Below are 22700 nucleotides of genomic sequence, written 5' to 3'. Positions count from 1 at the left end.
CTGGGAGACCCTTGCAGCTTGCTAGAGACTTGCGACCCCTCTAAACTATCTACAACAATGTATAACACTGGGCCTGCGCCGATATGCAACCTAAAAATGAGCATGTAAACACTTTACATACTGAGAAATGAGCCTATGCAATATTTCTATAGCTTAAAATATTAAGATCTACTGTATGCATTGTGGTGTAATTGGGAGAACAGCTCTACTTAGTCGGCTAAACTAGTGGTAGCCACTGTGTGTGCACTGAACCATGGAGATGATATCTAGGTCCCCGGTTCAATTCCCATCACTGCTCTCCTTGTGTTTGAGTTGGAGGACTAAATTGCAAGTTACGATAGCGCACCATCTTTCGGATGAGAAGTTGGTCCCGTGTGCATGTTAAAGAATGTATTACATTATTTTTAAAATAGTATAGTAATTGTCTCCTGGTGTACTGCCCAGTGGTAATATTTTTATTGGTCTAACACTTTTGGTACTTGTGCATATAAGCTTGCAAATATGGATAATTTTTTATTCCTGATGATGACATAATTAATGTCGAAATATTGAATCCTGACACGATGGCGTTCATTTCCATACTTGGAGTATGTATTACACTATCGTACTGTCCAATCACCACCAAACGGACCCCACTGGAAATATGTCTTCTTCAGATAAAAGATACAAGATACTTTTATTGTCACTTATTGAAAAAATTCACTAGTAAAATTCTTTTACCTGATGCTTATACACGTATTAAATATATATATAAAAATAAATACAGAGGTTAGTGCAAAAGACCACAAATGGGTGAACAGCACACACATAATTATAGCACAAGGTATTGCAATGGGAAATCGTCAAAGTTAGCATTATAGATATAAACTGAGTTGTGAGTGAATGAATTTCTTAATCTATTAGTATTGCACTTTTTAGGGCATAGGTGGCCAGATCTGGTAGATGTGTATTCATGATGCAAGGGGTGGGAAAGATCTTTAATAATGATATCTAATTTCTTAAGTACATCATAGTGGTATCGTGGTTTGTTATATATTCGTGGTTTATCTTTGGTGTTTACACCAAATAAATCCATCTATTGAAATATTCTGATTGTCAAAAGAAGTTTTTTACTCCAAGCCAGCGCCCATTCACAGTATAGTGATACACACTTTGAACTTTCACAGTGTACACTAGCCATCGATAGAGACTTGGGCACTACTCTTACAAAGTAGGTAAAAACCAGCTAACATATTTATAAATATATGTCTAGCATAAATGAAAAATATAACCTATTACAAGTGCTGTATCATTTCTTTTTTAGGTTGGAACAAGACGTTACATGGCCCCAGAAATTTTGGAGGGCGCAGTAAGTTTTCATCGCGATGCATTTTTGCGTATCGATATGTATTCCTGTGGCTTGGTCTTGTGGGAGCTGGCATCAAGGTGTAAACTGGATGGTAAAATACCAATTTATATGTTATGCTTACTGTCAATATTTAGCTCATAAACCTGAACAAAAAAAATTGTATATTTCTTCCTTTGTATTAATGTTTAATTTAAGTTTAAATTACAATACTTTCTTCATTGATTAATAATAAATGTTTACATATGGAGCCTTGAATTGGCTAGCAGTCAATTTTAGGACTTTTATAGTAATAAAATGATTTTTTTATCTATCACATTGGATGTTTATAGCAGCATCAATTGGGGATCCTGATGAACTAACCACACCGCTGTTAGTTTTAGGGAAGAAACCACTTATTTCATCGTGGAACACTGCTTTGAAAAAGCTTTTTTTTTTTTATTTTAGCCCACTCTATACAAGTGGGCCAGAAAGTACTCAATCGTGACTGTTTTGCCTGATTTGATTTACTGTGAATAACCAATAGAGAATCCATAAACGGCAACTTTAATTTCATGCTTGTGGTTGTTGATGATCGTAAGAGTGAGGTAATTAGCTATGCACGCAAGCCTAATGGTTATGTGCACTAGCTCATTAACTGTGCACTATCTTATTAACTATGCGCACTACCTTATTAACTATGCACATTAGCTATGTGTACTAACCACTTTCCCCTCCTAATTCCCAGGCCCTGTTGATGAGTACATGTTACCTTTTGAGGAAGAAATCGGATTAGCACCCTCCTTGGAAGACATGCAAGAGGTGGTTGTAGAGAAGAAAATGCGTCCTGTGTTTCGTGAACATTGGCTTAAACATCAGGTAGAAATTCTCACTCTCGTGCTATGTTTTTTTATAAGCCGTTTAATAGTTGTGACATTTTTCTGTTATTTAATATAGTACTATAACTTTTTGAATCTATTTCAACATTATTTGACTTCTAAAAAATTATTATTAGATTATGAAATGGCAGTTGTTCAATTAATAATAGAAAAGGGCAACCATACATAAGATTGAACCAGGTAAAATTTGTATGCCCTCTCCCTCCCCACACACCCACACACACACCCCCACACACATACACACAAGTTACAATTCTCACTTTTGAACTTGTATTAAGCCTTGGATTGATGTAATATATTGTTCAACTACAAATATCACTGTCAAACTCCTTTAAATAATTTAAAATAATATTGCTCATGTCTGCTCTCCAAATTACCCTGAGACCTCATAATCATCTCCTTGACTACCTGCTAAAATGCACATTATGTTTAAAATATTTTAGATAATATTTAATGGATTTTATTTTCAAATTACTCCATAACTTACTGATCTTGTCCCTCATTATTTGTCATCCTTCTACGCATAACCTTCACTATTAATTCATAAACACAAAAACATATGGGCAAAGAACCTTGTATTTGTTACTGTACCTCTTGCCTTATCTTTGAAATGACCTACCTTCTTTTATTAGGTCATCCGAGTCTTTATATTTAAATCTGCCCTTAAAACTCTGTAAAGGTACACAGATTACAGCATTTGTTTTCTATAGCTATATTATTGATACTATGTTTTCATATCTAATAGTAATAGCATTTACTCTTAGGCATTTTCTGCAGATTGAGGAAATTGAAAGAATAACAATTTAATGCGAGACATTTTCAGAATGTGAAACATTTGCACAATGTAAAATTAGAGTCTTGGTTTGTGATCAGACGCACTATCGGCAATTCTATGCCTTTATGTATTTTTAATGTATTATTATACCTGATAATTATTTATTTTTAAATCTTGAAGATTTCCATGGTAAAGGAGCAATAAGAAAATGATTGCGATATACCACATAGATGATTCTTAAAATAACTTTTGTGTTGTTTAGAATATTTCAAAGTTTCATTAGATTGATGCTTGTGGTTGAGCATTCAATGATTTTTTGAAATAAACGGTGTTGTTGACAATATTTCAGCTTTGTTGCTGTAGTCATCTTCAGGAGATCATAAATCATCTTTGTTATTCTTCTGAAGGCATTAAGGCAATATAATAATTTAATATAAATATATAATTATAATAATTTAATAATCAGAATCGGGTAAAGGTCGTCGTTATATTATTTGGAGACTGTTTCCTTTACAGGGGATGGAGTCATTTTGTGAGACAATTGAAGAGTGCTGGGACCATGAAGCCGAGGCTCGACTATCGGCCGGCTGTGTAGAAGCAAGAATAGGGCAGCTCAGTCGTACGGTAAACATATCCAGTCCCGTGACATTCATAGTCGAAGAGTTACCTCCCAAGGAGTCTAGCCTCTGAAATATTACAGCCACATTAAGAGAGGAATTGAACAAAAATGTTTTTGCTGAACTTGAATTTCTCCAAGCTTTACCTTACTTCTCAGAAAAGAGCAATTCCCATACCTGTGTTTATGTTCATTAAACCTTAAAGAGGATGGAGAAAGAAAAAAAAAAAGAAAACCCCCAAATGACTTGTAACAGTCAACTGTGGACAAAGCTATATTTTATCTAGCAAGCTAAGGAGTCAAGTGAGCATTTTATGGACAGCACTTGATGTAAATAATTACTAATGGGGTTTATTTTGTACAGTATATTATTAATTAGTTAGAGTATGAATGTTTATAAACAGTGACAGATATTGTGGTGTATTTGAGACAATCTTAAAGTTCCCATCATGCTGTAGAATGTGGCCACAAAGTATAAAGCCCTGTCTAGACTATCAAATTTCATTTGACATGAACATGGGACAATCCTAAATATCGTCATGATGACATCACATCATGACCATATATAGGCACATCATGACTATATATGGGCATAAAACAGTTTTTTGTCAAAGAAAATTGTATAGTGTGGACAGTGCTCAGCTTGTGAATTTATGTTAATTAGGGATAAAAAAATTGTGTATTCATAAGGTGGATGCTGGAAAATCATGTGACCAAGTTATATTTTACTGAGCAACATGTTATCCATTGGTTTGCCATCCAACTTTTACATTTGCATTCTTTTAAATTTTACTCGTAAGGTGTGTGCCTCAGCTTAAGAATACCTTAGTACTAATTCCAATGCATTTGATCCTGTAAAGTAGAACCAATCTTTGTAAGAGTATAATATTATTCTTTACCTACAAAACAGCACTTTGACATCTAGGTAATACTCTAAATATTTTTATTAACTTCTCACTTCTGGTTTTCTGAGAGACTGGCAAATGGTCAAAGTTGGATAGATTAATCTATTTAGAAAGGATTCTATAGTACAGATATGGATGGATATCTATAGATGCCAGTATGCATGAATGAGCACAGTTTTCATCGTCCTAACAAATATTCTTATCCAGTGACATGTTAATGCAATGGATTTGTAGGTGATGCAGAATACAAATGAAAATTTGTGATAGATTGCAAGGAGATTAAAATGTTAAAAGAAGCTGACACATATTACAACTCAAATCCTATTAAGTCGGTTTTGAGGGTGAATAAGGGTGAAGGAATGGGGCGTTATTTAACAGAAAAACCTATGTAAATATATAAAAAGTTATAAGTGGACCAAGAGTTAAATTGTCCATGCTGTAAGGCCAGGGCGCCACTAACTACAGCCTTTGAGTGTACAGTATCTTCCACGCATGAGGACTCGTACTTAAAGAATGTTCTCAAAGGTATAAAGTACACACTTGTAAATGTTTACAACCATAAAATAAATAAAACCATAACTATATACGAGAATGATTCTATTACATAATTAAGCCGCCTATAATTGTTAACACATTACTTGGCAAGATTGAGTATATATTCGTAGTGGCATGTGTTGGTGTGTTCGTCACTATGACGGTTCTGCTTCACAAATTAAGCCCTTTGTATTTTTATAATGAATATGTTAACATACAAGTCAGCTAAAAAGTCAGGGGGGAAATCCAGGATTTCTGGAATTTATAGTCTTGGGGTGGGGAAGGAGGTTTGTGAGAGGATTCATCCATCTGTATAGTAGAGGACCAGGGAGCTATGCACATGAAGGTCCAGAGGTTTCAGCCATTTTAATTGCATAGCTAAATGATTTCACGCTTGGTTAGATGTTTTCTTCACTGCTGCTTAAGGGCAAGCCTCCTTTGTCGCCCTGGATCTGCCACTCTGAATCCACCACCCTGGATCCACCACCCTAGATCATTACACTATACGCCACCCTGGATCTGTCACTGTCAGCAACAACTTGGCTCTCAGGGTGCTATTATAACCTTATACAGACTTACTACAACTAGTACCAATCAATCATCTACCTGCTACTGTTGTTCTAGGAATCTTGTATGAGAATATGGTGAACTTTAAGCAATTATTAATATATTTATTAATTCTTTAAGTAAAAATAAATGTATTTTCCTTTATTAAGAGGCTAGATTGTAGTTTCTTTATTCGTCTTGTGGTACGAGGTTAAAAGTTGGTATCATGGTTGTACTGTATTCAAGGTTTAATCATCGCTCATCAGTTCGGCAAAATAGATTTTTTTAGTGACAGTTTTTGAGTTGGTTTTATAGGTAAAACAATAATTTTAGGCTTGTAGTTATTTGTAATTTTTTTAATTTAATTTCTACGTTAACATTTCTGAAAAACTAAGCTTTTAACTCTTGGCTTCAATAGTTAAGTACTGTTAGTATACAATTATTATCGTATGTATGTATGTACTGTATTTATTTATTTATTTATTGTCAATCCTATATGTTATTTTCTTTTGATACCCAAGGGTTGGAAAAATAATCAATCTTGATAGAACAAGCAATTTGGAATAATTACAGATTCTGAGAGAATAGTTATTGATTTCTTTTGTATTTGGTAAAGAATAAAATATACGATACTATTTATGGCTAGTTAATCATTAACTAGTATTTAAAAAATTGTGATTTAATATATTAAAATTGAGTTTTACAAGTCGTCTCGTAGTTTTATAAATGTAATTTTTTTTATAGGTGATGCCGAAAGTCAGGACATAAACGAACATGATATGTCGTTTATAGAATGGTTGCAGAATATGTAGATGTTTTAAACTGTTAACCAATAATGAAAAATTATGATAATTTAAACAGTTATTGTTAAGATAATTTTCTTTATTTCTCTTCGTTGAACTATTTTGATTTTCTCTTTAGGATATTTTTGAATATTTTTTATATTACTGTGCTTTTATCTGAATCTTTTTGAATATTAATTTTTTTTACAATTTTAATATCCAATCAGTTATTTATGATTACAATAAAGATACTGTATTCTGAATTTGATTAACCCGCTGAAACAATTATGGGCGTTACGATAACGTGAAACAAGTTATTTTAACAATGAAGTTATCAATCTGCTTACTTGTTAATATGCCATCATACAACAAAGCACAATGCTGCTAACTATCCTCATTGTTCATTATAATTTTTGTTGTGATATTTATTTTTGTGTTTTCCATTCTTTGTTTTTTTTTAATGGTAATCTAAATTAAAAATCTCAGCCCTGAAACCGTGTACTATTGCTAAATTTGTGAATTATGCATTTTTAGATAAAAAGTCAGTGGGTGGCCATTCAAGCCCAAATTTTCTAACTGGTTTGCCAGCCTAAAAGTTTGTGGAACGTGGTTCTAAAATACTGCGTTGTCGTGTTATTGTTTATATACTTAATATGTCCTCACCTTCGACATAATCCCTGAATGCATGAAACTGCGAGACATCATATTTGTTAACAATAAATATTCTTGAATCTGAAATTTATGTCTTTTCTACCTCATAGTTGAATCTACCTTGTGAATGTTGATTTATCACCATGATTTTAATATAAATATAATTTTAGAGTAGTAATTTAATAAGTTGAAATCAATTTTTTTTTGTAGAAAAATATTGCTTAAAATTCTTGGTAGTGCAGGGAATAAGAAGCAATATGTTGATCTATAGGGCACATTATACAATAGTACATATGATGCCCCACAGTAAGTGAAAAAAATTCAGCTTGATGAGATTAAATTTATTGTCATAATTCAAACATGTGAATGTGAATTCCTGGGGCTTGATGAAGTACAGTTTTTGTGAAGCATGTACCGCTTTTGTTCGAATAATTGCAATGCTACACTTTCGGTAGCACAGATGACTGATGAATACATACGATGCTATACTCGTTGATCATACTGTATGAATAACTGTAACACTAAACTTTAAATTGGTAGCACATATTTTTATATATGAATAAGAATGATACTACAATTGAAATTGGTAGCACAGGTCTTTGCATATTATGAAGACGAGTATGCTACATTTGAAGTTGGTAGCACCAATTTCTCTATATTAGAATTTCGATGTTTACTTTATATACCGTAGTTGGTTAGCACAGATATTTCTGTATGGTTGATAAGTGTGATGCTACGCTTGTATTTTTGTTGCACAGGTCTTTAAATATGAATTCATGATACTACAGTTATAATTGGTAACACATCATTATGTATAAATAAGGGAGATTTGCTACATTATTTATACACAATGATTTGTGCTACCAATTGTGTATAAATAAGGGAGATATGCTACATTCTTAGTCTTCTGTCACAATTTATGTGTGATTCTATGTGTGTTATTGGATAGTGCATATACTGTATTTGTTGTTATCACAAACTACGCAGATAAGCATTATCATGGCACAAATCATTTTAATCTCAATTTTATGAATTAAGTGTGAAGCTGTACTTAAAGTGGGTACTACCTATCTACTTTCTTGCTACAACAATGTATTAAGGAGCAAATACATTTTAATTGCTATTATGTGTGTTCCTCTGGAATCAGAATATAATGTTTAAAGAATTCCATAGAGGAACAAGATAATTGTTTATGAGGCAGGCTTGTTAACAAACTTGGTGTCGATAAGAGGTGGGTAGGTGTCAAGAAGGTGGGTGTCGACAAGAAGTGGGTATCAAGAAGGGGTGGGAGATCATAAATATATATAAATTATTTAGTTTTTTTAATAACAGAAAGTTTGATGTGGTTTTAATTTATTTTCTGCCAATGAGAAGATTGCCCACTTATTTGATTAGATTCCAGTGAAATACTAATAACAGGCATGACAGTGTTTTATTGATTTTCTTGGCGTTCTATAAATATATTCAAAACCTATTGACAAAGAAAAAGTTAATGTTTTTTTTCATATTTTTTTTTTCATATGTATGTTTTTTTTTACGTTGAAAAGGAGGTACGGTATTGATTAATGATAGACTTTTATGTCTTCAGTTTAGAATTAAAGTATCTTTAGAATTGTATAACATGTGTTGTGTACTTCTTATCTTAGTAAGTTTATAGTATTGTATATAATGGTTGTTGCTAACAAGGATAGGTCCATGATCCGACATAGAATGACAAAAAAATGTTTTTGTTCTGCAAGGCTGAGCAGGCCTATGTACATCCCTGGTCATTGGTCAGTTTATTTCTCTTTCAAAATTTCCAAATGTCTATTCAATTTATTTTTTAAGTTCCAGCTCTTCTGCAATATAACCACACTTATTCTAGTATTAATTCTTCATAATTCTGTGTTTATTTCCTTTGCACATGGGTTGTTTCGGATCATCCTCCTCCTTATCATCATCATTGTTAATGTTTATCTTGTAAAATTGTTTACAATCCTATTTTCTGTATACAGTAATTATAGACACTGTAATAGTGTACGCTCATCTTTTCGCCCCTTCAAACTATAATAAACATGCTGCCATTGCAAAATAATGCAAGCCATGATTGTATAAGAGACACACCCCCTTCCCCATGATCCAAATTAGTTCCACTAAGTGGGTTAAAATACTAAATATGACCTTTATGAGCCGAGCCCTCATGCACCTGACAGTCGTTGGCCGATGTGATTCATTGGAGAACGCAACACCATGATGTTCAGGCTGGCACCAACAACCGCAAAAACAGCATCGCGTCGTCTAACGTTCACAGGAACTGAGTTCAAGTTATTGGCCGACAGTCGTACTACCATCTTACCATGCAGTGAGAGCTGGCTGTAAGAGGTATTAGATGGATAGCCTAATTGTTGCTAGGTTAAAGACTCAAAATCTTGTGATAATAATAGCTGTTATATGGAGTGAGTCTGGTATATGTCGATCAATCGACCAACCAAACAATAAGTAACTCATTCAATCAATTTATCAATCAACCAACTAATCAATCAATCAATTAATCATAGTTTTCAATTTATCTACACCAATCTATGAAATACCGATTTTAAACGCGTGAAATCTATAATCATTACTCAATCATTTAGGTGTACTTGTTTATTCTGTTAGTAAATCGGTCGATCGATTGATTTTTTATCGATCAGTCGACCAGCCAAAAACAATAAATAGCTCTTTCAATTAATTTATCAATCAACCAATAACTAATCAATCAATATCATAGTTTTCAATTTATCTATACCAATCTATGAAATACCGATTTTAAACACATGAAATCTAATTACTGTAAATGAAATAGACCACGACTATCTATATAAACTGAAACAGCTGAGAGCTCCATGCTGCCACAAAATGCAAATCTTCTATCATCGCCTCAATCTGTATATTGAAGATCATGCCGAAAATAGACTATGACTTAAATAATGTTGTCGGATCCTGAGTTTGATCCTAAAAAAAAAGATAGACATGTTGAGCTTTAATAAAACTGTGAACTACAACGTCATATTTGAAATTGCTTGATTTGTGATCCCGTTGGTGATGTAGGCTCTGCACAAGTTCCTAGATTTGAAGTTGCCTATTAATTTGAAATGATAATAATCATCACTTTATAAATTAGCGATTCCGAACGTTTTAAATGTATTTTTAAGGTTTGACCAGCTTTCACAGTTGTTTTCTTCAACGAGTAACAGCAAATATATTTTCTATAGGCCCTACGGGCGTTTAACATCTCCTTGGTTTAACCAAAGAGTATACAACCGTTAGTGGGCGTCCTACACAGGCATGACGTTTTTACGAACGGGACTTTGCTCTCTTGTTCTATTTATACTCTTTGGTTTAACCAGCCAGGGATTCTAAATAACAAGGTTTATTTATAGGCCTACTATTTTTTTTAATAGTAATTTTTAATGTACAGTATTATAAATGTTTACCTTGTTGTTCTATTATTTTTGTAACGTGACTTTGTATTATATTTTATGTCAAGAGGTTCCCACTTTTGTGTTGAGCCTTTTTTTTAAATAAATAATATTCTATACGGTGCTCTATTTTTGTTGGTTTACAGCTTCTGCCGGGGCGTAAAAGATCATAAGCCGCGAATCGGATTAAAGAAATAATGGGAAAAAATTGTATGGGATTTGGTATCATTCTGAATGAAAAACATAATTAAATTATTAATATAGGTAATCTTTAAAAGAAATAAGTACGTGAAACAAGGAATAAAAAAGTCTCGCCTAAACAAATGAAAATGTTGCTGAGGACCCTAAACTGGCTGCAGCTAGTCTTCAGACTGCAGTGGTGTTTAAAAGCCCTCATCGGCCGATTGTCGTGACAATAATTAATTTACAAAACGAACAAGCAAACAAAACCAAATTTTACATTTTTATGCTCCATCGGTGGTGTGAGGAGTTGCAGGTTATATCACTTGTTTTCAGCTTTCAGAATCTTAAATGTTATTTTATAAAGGTAATTACTAACTATACGCCTTATATAAGTCTAAGCTAGCACACCGTATTACTAAATTATAAACAACAGGCCATTCCTAGGCCTAGTCTAGGCCTCTATAGTACTACTACTAGCGTACTCGAAACTAGGGCAGGCTGGGCTAGGCCTAGCTAGCTATCCTTGCCAAGGCCCCTAGGCATAGCCATGGCATGAATTGTTTGGTCCGTGGACCCCGCGCCCTGTTACTAGACCCTGACCTGGGAATGGGATCCGAATATTATAGATTAGGCCTACCTAGGGACATAGGCCTGCTTTGGCCGAGGCTAGGCCTTAAATTATCTATATATATAAGAGATTTTCCAAAAGCTTGAGGCTTGAGTTTTTATTTAGGGGGCTGCCATGCTGTAAAGTTTTTTAATTACACAGAGGGTACCTAAGAAATCAGCTCAAATTTGCATGGAAAATCGCCAGGAAAATATATACGCGGAATCGTAATTGCTGCATAATTGCATTGGTTAAATTAAGATTTGATCAAAGCCTAATATTCTGCAAAATCTGCACGGAAATCTTCCATTATTTTCTGAAATGTGCAGACAGATTTCTAGGCCAAATTTTTGCGCAGACGATTTTGCCAAAAATTTGGCCTTAACCTAATCTTAATATAATAAACATTACTATTTTCCTAGTGATTTCCTGTGCAAATTTGAGCTGGTCTTTGAAGTACCATCCACTCAATTAAAAAACTTTACAGTATGGGCTTGGTAGCTACAATATGCTACTAAATTAAATCTTCTACTTAATACTAAGCCTAGGCCTAGCTTTAATCCCAACTACTGGTAGTAACTACTAAGTCTATTTCAAGAATTCTTAACCTGGATAAACCGATAAATTTCCCACAGGCATAAGCCAAAGACTAACACATGCAAAAAACCAGTGCATAGAGAGTGTTGTTTAAATAGTGAATTTCTTATACAAAGCTGAGGGTAAAAATATTATATTATCAAATCAAGCATATTACATGCTTGATTCACCTCGATCCTATATTATTAACTTTGAACTGTTTCATGAGGCACTTCACATCATAATTAGCATGTTTTTAATTCTTGCAAATCATTTAGCTTTCCCAAGGTGTACTTACTACTCTTTCTCTTGAGGAATGGCTTCTACCTTGAGGTTTTCCTTAGACACCATCCAACTTTTGCTGCTTATTTAATGATTAGATGCCATAAAACTTCCAGCAACTATAATTTTTGTAATTTTTTCAGTGACTTATGGTGCGTAAGAAGACAGTTAATATACTGTGGGCTGTGAGCGGTGTGGTTGCCGCTAAGACTCTGAGCTGTAACATGGATGTGGATAGTGTTCGATCTCGGGCTACATTCATGCGCTCTCCGGACCATGCGATAGACCAAGTTTCGGATCCAAGTCTGCGTCTTAAAACCGTCCAAATATTCTTCCGTCATGGTGCTAGAACGCCAGTCAGGACTATACCAAATATTGAAAAAGTATGAATAATTGCTTTTTTTCATAATTAATTTACATAATATTTAATGAATAATAAAAAATTTTTATTATTTTATTTATGAATTTATATAAACATAACAAGGATAGATTTTCAAATATCAAATTACAGTAATACATTAAAAGAAAAGGATACTTATGTTTCAACAATAATTAAATGCAAAATATTATTTAAAGTACAGATAATATAAATTGGCTAATTTTTGTACCAATGCAAACTTGTCTCTTTCCTTTCTTCCTCTCCCACAATTTTTTTTTGTGAAGTATATGTTTGTACATCTCCAAATGTATGTCCCATCCAAAAAAATCACAGAAGCAAACAAATTGGGATAATGTAAAACCTTAAATATTAACCCATTACTCTATTAATAACCCATGGGATTACTATTAGAGACACCAAAACTACAGATGACATCTAATTTCAAATCAACATTTTGTTGCTTTAACATGATTTATTCCTTAAAATAGGCATTCTTCACAATGTGATTGCTCCGTTGATGATTCTTTCTTGAATTTACTCCTTAGTAATTTTCCTTAATGCAGAGCAATCCAATTTTGATTAAAAATAAGGATATTTCAGTATAACCTTTGGTAGTTCATCGACCAATATTTTTCCAACATTTCGTCAAGACACCAGTCCATGTTCGCAGACTTATTTCACCATTACTTCCACTTTTATAAAAAATAATAGATAAAAAAAAAATAAAATAAATAAATAGTGCATATAAATGGGAGGTGGGGGGGGGGAATTGGGAATGGTGGACAAAGTTTTTTTACTCATATTGTAGTTATATATTTCTATGAATTACTGATGCAAAAAGCTGGGGATGGGTAGGGGATTACTATTATTAACAATCAAAGAATAGTAACCTACTGTAGGGTTATTATTAGAAGTTTTACGGTATTCAATGTTATTTTTACATATGGCTACAGTAGGTCAAGGGTAACACGACCCCCACTTAGGGAACCCTTGAACTATGCCAAAAAAGAAGGCAATCGTCAGGAAACAATCCCAAAAAGAAGATGCCCAAAAAGAAGGATTTCCCCAAAAAGAAGGCAATCGTCAGGGAACACTGCTTTGATCAGCATTTTTACAGTCTCGGACTGCAATTTTGGGCATCTAAATGTGTCATCCCATCTGTTCTTCTGCCACTATTTCTAACATCTAATATAGTGTCATTCAGACACTGAGAAGAATATTATTTGTTTCTGGTGCCTATAGGCTAACTGGGATGAGAAGAAACTGTTTGAGGGTGCTCCAGATACTTATATTGATTATGATCTATGCAATCTTGATGGTGGTCCAAGGCCTGAAGCACACGTGGAGACACTCTATAGACGAGAACGACTATCTGTAAGTAAATTTCGTTTAACCTATTGTGATTGCATAACAATATCTGGTTTTAAACAGTACAGCATCCAATTTCATTAAAGGTCTTGATTCCATGTGCTATATTCCTCCCAATCTGTATTCTTTTGATAAGTCAGATGCAGCAGACAATGTTTGATTAAAACTCTTTCAGACTGAAGTTATCTACATCTGTTCTAGAAAGTTTGATCAAACACTGTTGATTTTAACACTCAATATTTTAAGACGTGAAAGAAAATTTTTTTTTATTATCCATATTGTCACTAGTGAAAGTATTTCTGTATGCCAATACCAAAGTGACTTATAATTCTAGGGTGGATCCTTCAAAGGACAGTTGACAGCCCGTGGTATGAATCAAATGTACAACCTTGGCAAAAGTTATAGAAAACATTATGTCGATCAAATTGGATACCTGTCTACTGAATTCAACTCCACTGATATTTAGTAAGTATTGGACATAATATGATTATGAATAATAATTATATTTGGTTATTAAAATAGGTAAATGTAGAAGAATGACCTATAACTTGCTTGCAGCATGAATGTCCTGAATTGCATATGGGCGTGGTCTGCGACTACCTATCCGCCGTAAAAAAGCTTCATGTTCAACCCCTTAGTCCTCCAAAAGATGCACTGTGCTTTTTTAAGTGGACACAAACCAGATGTGCACACTGGACCTCCATTTCAAGTCCTTATGCGAGAAGGTGAACTAGCCCCATTATGGCTGTAGTTAGCAGCCCCTCTGCTAACACTCAGATATGTAGGATATTATTATTACAGTCGACCTTCCCATTTACGAACTTCTCATTTACGAACCTTCTATTTTACGAACGTTCAGCCGATGACGTCATCGCTAGATTTATTCATCTTATTTATGCTATTTTTATTTATTTTAAGAAAAACGAATTACAAAGGTCATTAAAAATTGCATTATAGTACTTGTTATACAGTACATTCCATAAATACATCATACTACTTTAGGCTTAGAAAAGTCAAACCAATACATGATGTAAAATAATCAAAACTAGGCGAAATTCAGGCAGGCAGTGCATGCTGCTGCTAGGCCTACCTTGTCTAGGCTAAGGACAAGGCTGGGCAGCCTATACCAGGGGGCCTACCCTACTCTGTCTTATGGTTAACTGCGGTCTAAATGCACTGTAAATCAAATCAGCTAGTCCGTGTATTAATGTATGGTAACATCAACCTTTTATCCTTTTAAGAATAAATCACTGTTCGGATATTCAATAAGCATCTGTATTAATTATTTGTTTTTCACTGTCAAAAAAAAAAACGATTAGCAAGCTGCTCTATTTTTAGAAGATGACATCAGCAATTACCCATCATTCAACGCTACAGGTACCAAAACCACATGTTTGGAAGTCAGGAAGGTCGGAAAAATAGGAACATTTTCTTTTTTTAATTTATACAAAAATACCTTGACTTAAATAAATAATAAGCCCAGTGCTTTTAATACAAATTAATATCAATGTTTCTTGAGTAATTTGCTATAAATTACGGACAGAGGCCTAGCTATAGTTAGCAGAGAGCTGCTGCTAGGCCCAGCTAAACCACCACACTGTATGTTGAACAGTCAGCCTATAGTGACATGGAAGATTCGGTCTATCCATGGAATGATTTCCTTAGCCTATTATGAATCGATATTTATTAAATTAGTTTGTCTTGTATTAACATTTAATTGATTCTTCAACGATTTCTATAAATGTTTATTGAACACTTAATGCAAAATTAAGCCTAGATATTGGTAGGCAGGCCTAGTTATAGGCTACAACTTGGCATTTTTAAACTTGAGGGCGCTATTCTTACGAACTTCTCATTTACAAATTTTCTCAATTACGAACTGTTTTCAGCCCAAGGTGTACGTAAATGGGAAGGTCGATTGTATTATTATTATTATTATTATTATCAAATTCCAATGATTGTGATACAGTATTCAACATCATCATCAAATGATATTAAATGATTTAATTATTTACAGTAATCTTTAAAAAGGTTTGCTCTCAAACCCAACCATTGTGATAAATGTCACACACTAGTAAGTGAACAGGAAACATTTACCAATTAATGTGTTTGCTGATAACGTGTAAGCCCTGAAAAAACTACTTACAAATTATGTATACAGTAAGTGAAGGGGTACCTAGAATGATAAGAATTATCTGGAAAGAAATGAGTGACTGCTAGGTTAAATTCAGGAATGGAAATATTCCCTAGAGAGCAGAGGATGTTGCACATCATGCATGGCTACTGACAAGAGAAATAATAAGCAATGTCATCTATTTTGAATTTTTGAGTGGAGTGTCTAAGGGGCGCTGCTAACAATAGCCTTAACATCCTCACTGGTTAGTCTTCTCGGATAAAGACTTGAAATGGAGACCCTGTTTTACACAACATTTGATTTTTTTTTGTATCATTTGATTGTGAATGATCTCATTCATGATAATGTAAACATAACACCCAGTTCACCGTGACAGAAAGCTTTAAAATGTTGACATTTTCAACATGCTTGGCCGGTCAATCAGTCAACGAAAATAGCCAGAAAGATGATGTTGCAGCAAACATCAATAATACTTGAGTCTAAAATCTAGCCTAAAGAAAACACGTTATTCTCTTGGGTTGCCATTTGTCATTTCATGTTATATAAGTGTACAATTTTTAACCCCTGAGGAACAGGATATCATAATCTTGAATTTATTGTGACCTATGAAAACATCTCTATTTATTGTAACATTTAAATTGATCTAAAAGTTATTGATTGAATAATTGATTTATTGTAACAAAAAAGCAAAACATGCATAAACTAGAGCAGTCACTTCATAGAATCCATACCTTAGCTCTGTGCCTGAATACAGTATCAACAATATGAAGGCCGTATATAATAGGCGAAGCAACAGCCTCAATGAAATAATGGAATTGCCTGTTGTATTCAGGCACATTGTCTTCTTGAGTACGACAGAATACCCTCAAGAAAATAATGGAATCGCCCATCGTGTTCAGACACATTGTTTTTCTGAGTGCTGCTTGAATATGTGGGGTGATTCTATATTCTAATTTATCCGCAAAGGTAAAAAAATTGAATTTCCGTAACCCTGATCTTGTCCTTTGACCTTTTCCGAAAATTGAATGGTGTTTTGATTACCGGTATTATTCAACTTGCTTTATTTCCTCATCTAGCGCCTTTGATAAATTTTTGAATTGGCGCTATATAAATATTTGTTATTATTATTATGTACCATTTCACTAAATTTTGGGATGATCCATTAATTAGTTTTCTAATTAAACAGACAGCAGTGAATACATCTCTTTGGTGGTGGCAATAAGGCCACATTCATGGTCTAAGGGGGTAGGGAATGCAAATCCATGGTCTGAATAGGTTTAGGGTGTTACCATACATAATAATATAATAAACCTTTATTGGTCCTCATTCAATTGGAAATCGGAAATTTGGGCTGGGCCCTTGGGGATCCATGGCAGCTGCAGTGCAACACCACCTGACTTAACTACAACACTTAATAACGGATACATAAGAATACAAATATTAATACCAGATGCTGTCTAGGTTTGCAACTGGGTCTTCAGCAAAAGAAGCATGAACAATACTTCTCAGCCTACACTCATATTGTGGGGTCGATGGGTGATGATAAGAAAAAAAATTGCATATATATAATAATTATAATACTATTTTACTAAGTAAATTCCTATGAACAAATTCAAGAAAAATTGAATTTTTAAAATGTGTGTATAATTAGATATTAATAACTTGTTTGGCTTTTATAAATAAGCAAATCAATCTTTTGATTGAATGTATGAAGTTTATTTTTTCAGATTTTAGTACAGACAGTTATTGTATGTTAAATTTTTACTTGTTTTTGTAGCTTTAGATCAACAAACATTGCTCGGACGATTGCTTCACTTAGATGCGTTGTTGCCGGTCTGTATGGAAAGTCTCTGAAGAGTTTGAAATCAGGTAAGATTAGGGAAGGAAGGGGGAAATTGTGAAATTCCTCTCGATTTTGTTTTGTGAACTAATTTGTGCAACAGCATTTTTTCTCCTTCCCAACATTTGCTAAGCACACATATGTATGTATTTTAGTTTGTACTAACTTTGTTAATGTGGTTTTTTTTTCATTTATGGATTTTAAATTTCTGAAATGAAAGTTTAATTGAATTGAATAAAAGATAAAATGAACATTATAGTTAACTATTTGAATAATAAATCAATTATGAATTATTGTCAGCTTTGTTCAATGTAAATATTAAGTTATTTATAGATTAGTAAAATATTTAATAGATTTAAAATCTTCATTGTAAAATTTAATAATGAGTTAAGGCGCGATCTCCAAATTATCCCAGATGACAAATCAGCGTTCAGACGCGTTTTCTATTGTTCTACCAAAACGCATCTGAAAACAACGTTTGATTAGCACATCGTTTGGTTGCTGATATTCCATTTTGGCTTCGCTCCTCCCCTTTAACTATGGCCAAACTATGGTAAACTAAAGGAAGTCAGTGGTCCATGCTAAAAAAAATAGTCAGTTGGGTGTTGGGACGTCAACGTTTAGTAGGCCTAGTACCGTGCATAGGTGAGACTGTCGCAATATTCAGTGATTTTATGAATTGATGAACAAATATAACGATAAAAAATCCAATTTTTTTTTTTAGTTATTTCCGATGTAGTCGCAGCTGGAGTCGCTGGCCACCATCAGTTTTAAGAAGCGCGATCACCATCCTGTGCAGCTGTGGTAACATCCAGCACAGCAATTAATTGCTCTCCTTGCCGTTGAAAGGGATCACATGCTAAGACCCATGCTCCGAAAACGTCCATGATCAAAGTAGATGAAATTTTGCATCATACTAAGCTAAATTATATTTACATTTTATAAAACAAAGTTTATTAATTGAATTTACGTGAATTTCATGTGAAATACGTTTTTTTTATGCCGAATTTCACCACGAATTTCGACATACAAACATGTAAGACTAAACCATTGCCTACCCAGAAAAGGTTTTACTGACAACTCGCGATATTACTGTAATTTATTTATTCAACTGAACATACACTTATGTTTCAGCGGCACACATAAATTTTGTGTGTTCAATGTATAAAAGAATGAAAAACAACTAAAAATAAGGAATTGTAAAAAAAAAATTTTATACCCCGTTTGAAAATGGACAGTTCTAAATCACCCAGTACTTTACTTATTTACACACATGGTTCTGGGCCCTGCTCTCTGCACCCAACCAAGGCTCGACCTCGAGATCGCTGCAGTTTTATTTGAAAGAGCACTCGGTAGTTCGATCAGTACTAATAAATCGAAACTAAAGCTCATGATTTGTTGTTAATATGACAAGTTATGTCTTTATCTAAATTTTACTAGTCAACCAAATATACATCTCTCAATTCGGAGGACCTACAGTAGAACTTGCAGTAAAGAAATTGCACTGCTGCATAGTATACACAGTACGGGACACAGTAGAGAGTAGCCTCAGAAAATTTTGAGTAACTATCCGCGCAAGGATAAAAAAAGATAGGCAGACTACCTAACTAGGTCTAGATTTAATTTTATATTTAGGCCAGAATGTGACGCCGACTTACCATGGCACTTAAAGTATATTTGAAGTATGTTTGTGATTTGTAATGACAATGTACCCTCCATCACTTTTGCAAAGAAAATGTCAGCGCTATTTTCAGAGTCGCGACGTAGTTCTATCTACAGAGCGGCGTACAAAGCGAATTCCAATAAAACTCGCTTAGCGCATACCACGCCCTGGACCTCCAGGCACGTTGTAATCATGTAATTTACAAATCTTCATTTAAGCATAGAAAAAGTATAGCCACATGTATGTATAAGAAAACAATAGAAAATGGTTCAACATGCGTCCAAACGATTCACCGTCGTCAAGACGCGAGCCGTAATTCAAACGTGTAGCAAATGAATATTCATATAGCGTGGTAATTAGAATAGTTGATTTCTCAGACGCGTTTCGCGATAGGGTGTTGACCTAGACGCGTTTTTGCCGTCTGTGATAATTTGGAGATCGCGCCTAATGTAAACTGTTAACAAACACCTGTGAGTGACATGTGTTATTTGGCAGTATTTTATTATTCCATCTTATCAAATACCTTACCTTATTCTCATCTAGATCCTGTGAAAATCTACCTCGCTGACAGTGAGTCTGAAACCCTGTACCCCAACTGGCAGGGTTGCGAAGCTGTGAGAAAATTTGTCGACAATATCTGTAAGAACACAGACGTAGTTCCTGGAGTGCGTCATGGTCGACTTCAACTGCAAGAATTGATTGACTTGCATGAAGACCACCATCATCTAGACATAGTCAGCATTCGCGACAACCTTATTGCCAGATTGGTAAGTAAATAGACACATACCGCTAGGTTGGTCATATGACGTATGGTGGGTTTCAATTGTAAACATGCAGTGCGAGCAACGCTCGGTAATTGGAAAATGCATGGCCTATTTCGGAGTTTGTGCTGTAGAGCACATATTTGATGTTGAATAATGTTGGTTGGGATGCCAGTAAACTATACCAAATTGATTGGATATTGAACTTGAGAATTTTGCCATTATGGTTTGCTAATGCTTCAAAAGATACTAGCCCCAAGTATTGAGACACTACGATTTCTAGGTTAGCTTAGGGGTGTACAAAGGATCACATAAATTGAAAGCATACAAAGCACTTTGAAAGCTAGAGTAAGTAAATAAGAATTATTTTGAAGAATCGTAGTGCCTTTCCTTGCCAGTTATTTCTAATTTGTGGGCGAATGTTTTTGAAACCATAACATTACCCTTTCCTATACTTTAACACTGATCACATTGTAAATTCTCCATAGTAATACCCACTATGTCGCATGACCGGCTGTGAACAAATCTTGTGGAATGTGTATTGTTCCAAGATTATTTTTCTTGTATAGTTTTGGGACCCCTCTAAATCCCCTATAATCCTGTGTTAGAATTCAGAGCAGCTTAGCTCAGTGAGAGCCACTGTGTGTACGCTGAAGAGATCATGGAAATTTCTTGGTCCCCGACTCAATTCGCATCGCTGGTCTCCTTGTATTTCAGCTGGTGGGCTGAATGCAGGTTACAATAGCGCACACAGTCTTTCAGATGAGACGTTTAAGCCGTTGATTCTGTGTGCTTTATGGCCCATGTGCACATTAAAGAACGCAGTATATTCTTCAGAAAAGAATATATAAAGCAGCATGACTTAGGATAAAAAAAATAAATAAATAAATACATAAATAAACAAATAAATAAATAATAAATGTACATATATTTATAAATAGATTTAGTCTCCAGTGTACCGTCCAATCACCACCAGAAGGACCCTACTGAAAATAATCTTTTTCAGACTTTCACAGGTTATCTCTGGTGTTTACACCGAATAAATCCAAGTGGGTTTTCACAGATATCATAACTTTTGACTCTGTGCCTCTTGATTTTGCATTTTTTGTTTTTCATTTGTTACTGTGATACCAGATAAATCTAATCAAATTTCAGGTCTTTGACATGACTTTATTGTTCCATTTTTTAGGCTCATGGCTTATCTTATCCCACCTTCTTTGAGCCTCTTCTCGATATGATCGAACGCCATGCCATCGATATCACTATGTTCCAGATGATAGCACATAAAGACAACCACTCGCAGCAACACCACTTATTTCCTCTGATGGTTGGACCGCTTGTAAACCTCATCTTGGAGAATATAGGCAACTCAATTGAAAAGAAACGGTATGCTTATAACGGTATTATTTGTGTTACTGAAATGCAGGCAGCATATAACAGATCTTTGGTATACATGTTACCTTGATAGCTGATTAGATTAAATCTCTTTATAAGTATATGTACATTTATTATTTATTTATTTGTTTATTTATATATTTATTTATTTATTTTTTTTTATCCCAAGTCATGCTGCTTTATATACACAACCATACTTTTAATGCTATGCCATCCTACCAGGTACCCATTTATACTCATGGGTGGAAAATGGAAAAATGTGCCTTGCCCAAGGACACAAGCAATGCGATAAGCGTCGGCCTTAAACTCCTAATCTCGCGATCAGGAATCTAAGATCTTACACACTGTGCCACACGTCCCTATATGATGGATAATGAGATGTAGTAGGAATTATCATTTTCTCAAACTTGCTGTTTTTCACTGCTCTAGCAGCATAAACACTAATTAATTTCAGCACTATACAAAAATACACTATTATTCTTCTTCTTCTTCTTATTATTATTATTATTGTTATTATTATTATTATTATTATTATTATTATTATTATTATTATTATTATTAATTACCACTGATAATGTCATCTTGCTGAAAATACTGTATGTGTAACAGCAGTATTACCTCAGGTGATCCAGAGAGGTCTGTTAAATATGCTAATTATATATTTGCAGGTAATATTCTTATTCTACCTAGAAAAGGCTCAGTTTATTAATTACGTCCTTTATTATATATATGTACTGTAGGTGCCCAAAGTTATACATGTATTCTGGCCATGACACAACTCTAATGCCCCTGTTGGCCGTGTTGAACATCGACGTTGATCACTGGCCGCCCTGGTCAGCTGACCTAATTATTGAGCTATACGAGAATAAGCAGAGTGAGCATTTTATACGTGTACTGTACATGGGCAAGGTTAGTGCATCCAGTTTCTTGTAATTGATTTAGGCGCAAGTTTCTATGACTCCTTTAACCATCAAATCATTTTCATTTTAATTAAGGGATGGTTTTAACCCAAGGGTTTTGATAATGCAAGTAGTAAAGAC

At 34.2% G+C, this 22700-nt stretch overlaps 2 protein-coding genes across 3 annotated transcripts in view; both read left to right on the top strand.

Moving 5' to 3' along the window:
• The window catches only part of LOC117100762 (activin receptor type-2B-like), a 32358-nt gene extending 23709 nt beyond the window's left edge, over positions 1-8649 (top strand). Inside the window, exons 6-8 of the mRNA XM_033240571.1 lie at positions 1304-1439; positions 2073-2203; positions 3515-8649. Coding sequence (XP_033096462.1) covers positions 1304-1439; positions 2073-2203; positions 3515-3688 — 441 coding nt within the window. The 3' untranslated portion in view covers positions 3689-8649. The remainder of the gene's footprint in view (positions 1-1303; positions 1440-2072; positions 2204-3514) is intronic.
• A 2236-nt stretch (positions 8650-10885) lies between these two features.
• The window catches only part of LOC117100761 (lysophosphatidic acid phosphatase type 6-like), a 47779-nt gene continuing 35964 nt past the window's right edge, over positions 10886-22700 (top strand). For both annotated transcript variants that reach the window (XM_033240569.1, XM_033240570.1), the window contains exons 1-8: positions 10886-11019; positions 12264-12503; positions 13742-13873; positions 14202-14332; positions 17779-17870; positions 20048-20271; positions 21455-21651; positions 22401-22569. In XM_033240569.1, the coding sequence (XP_033096460.1) occupies positions 12270-12503; positions 13742-13873; positions 14202-14332; positions 17779-17870; positions 20048-20271; positions 21455-21651; positions 22401-22569 (1179 nt within the window). In that variant the 5' untranslated portion in view covers positions 10886-11019; positions 12264-12269. The remainder of the gene's footprint in view (positions 11020-12263; positions 12504-13741; positions 13874-14201; positions 14333-17778; positions 17871-20047; positions 20272-21454; positions 21652-22400; positions 22570-22700) is intronic.

Source organism: Anneissia japonica, unplaced genomic scaffold, assembly GCF_011630105.1.
Source record: "Anneissia japonica isolate Jap-2015-1 unplaced genomic scaffold, ASM1163010v1 scaffold670_len1213532_cov191, whole genome shotgun sequence".
NCBI lineage: Eukaryota > Metazoa > Echinodermata > Crinoidea > Comatulida > Comatulidae > Anneissia > Anneissia japonica.
Note: the sequence above shows the minus strand (reverse complement) of the source record. Positions and strands in the feature narration are given on the sequence as shown.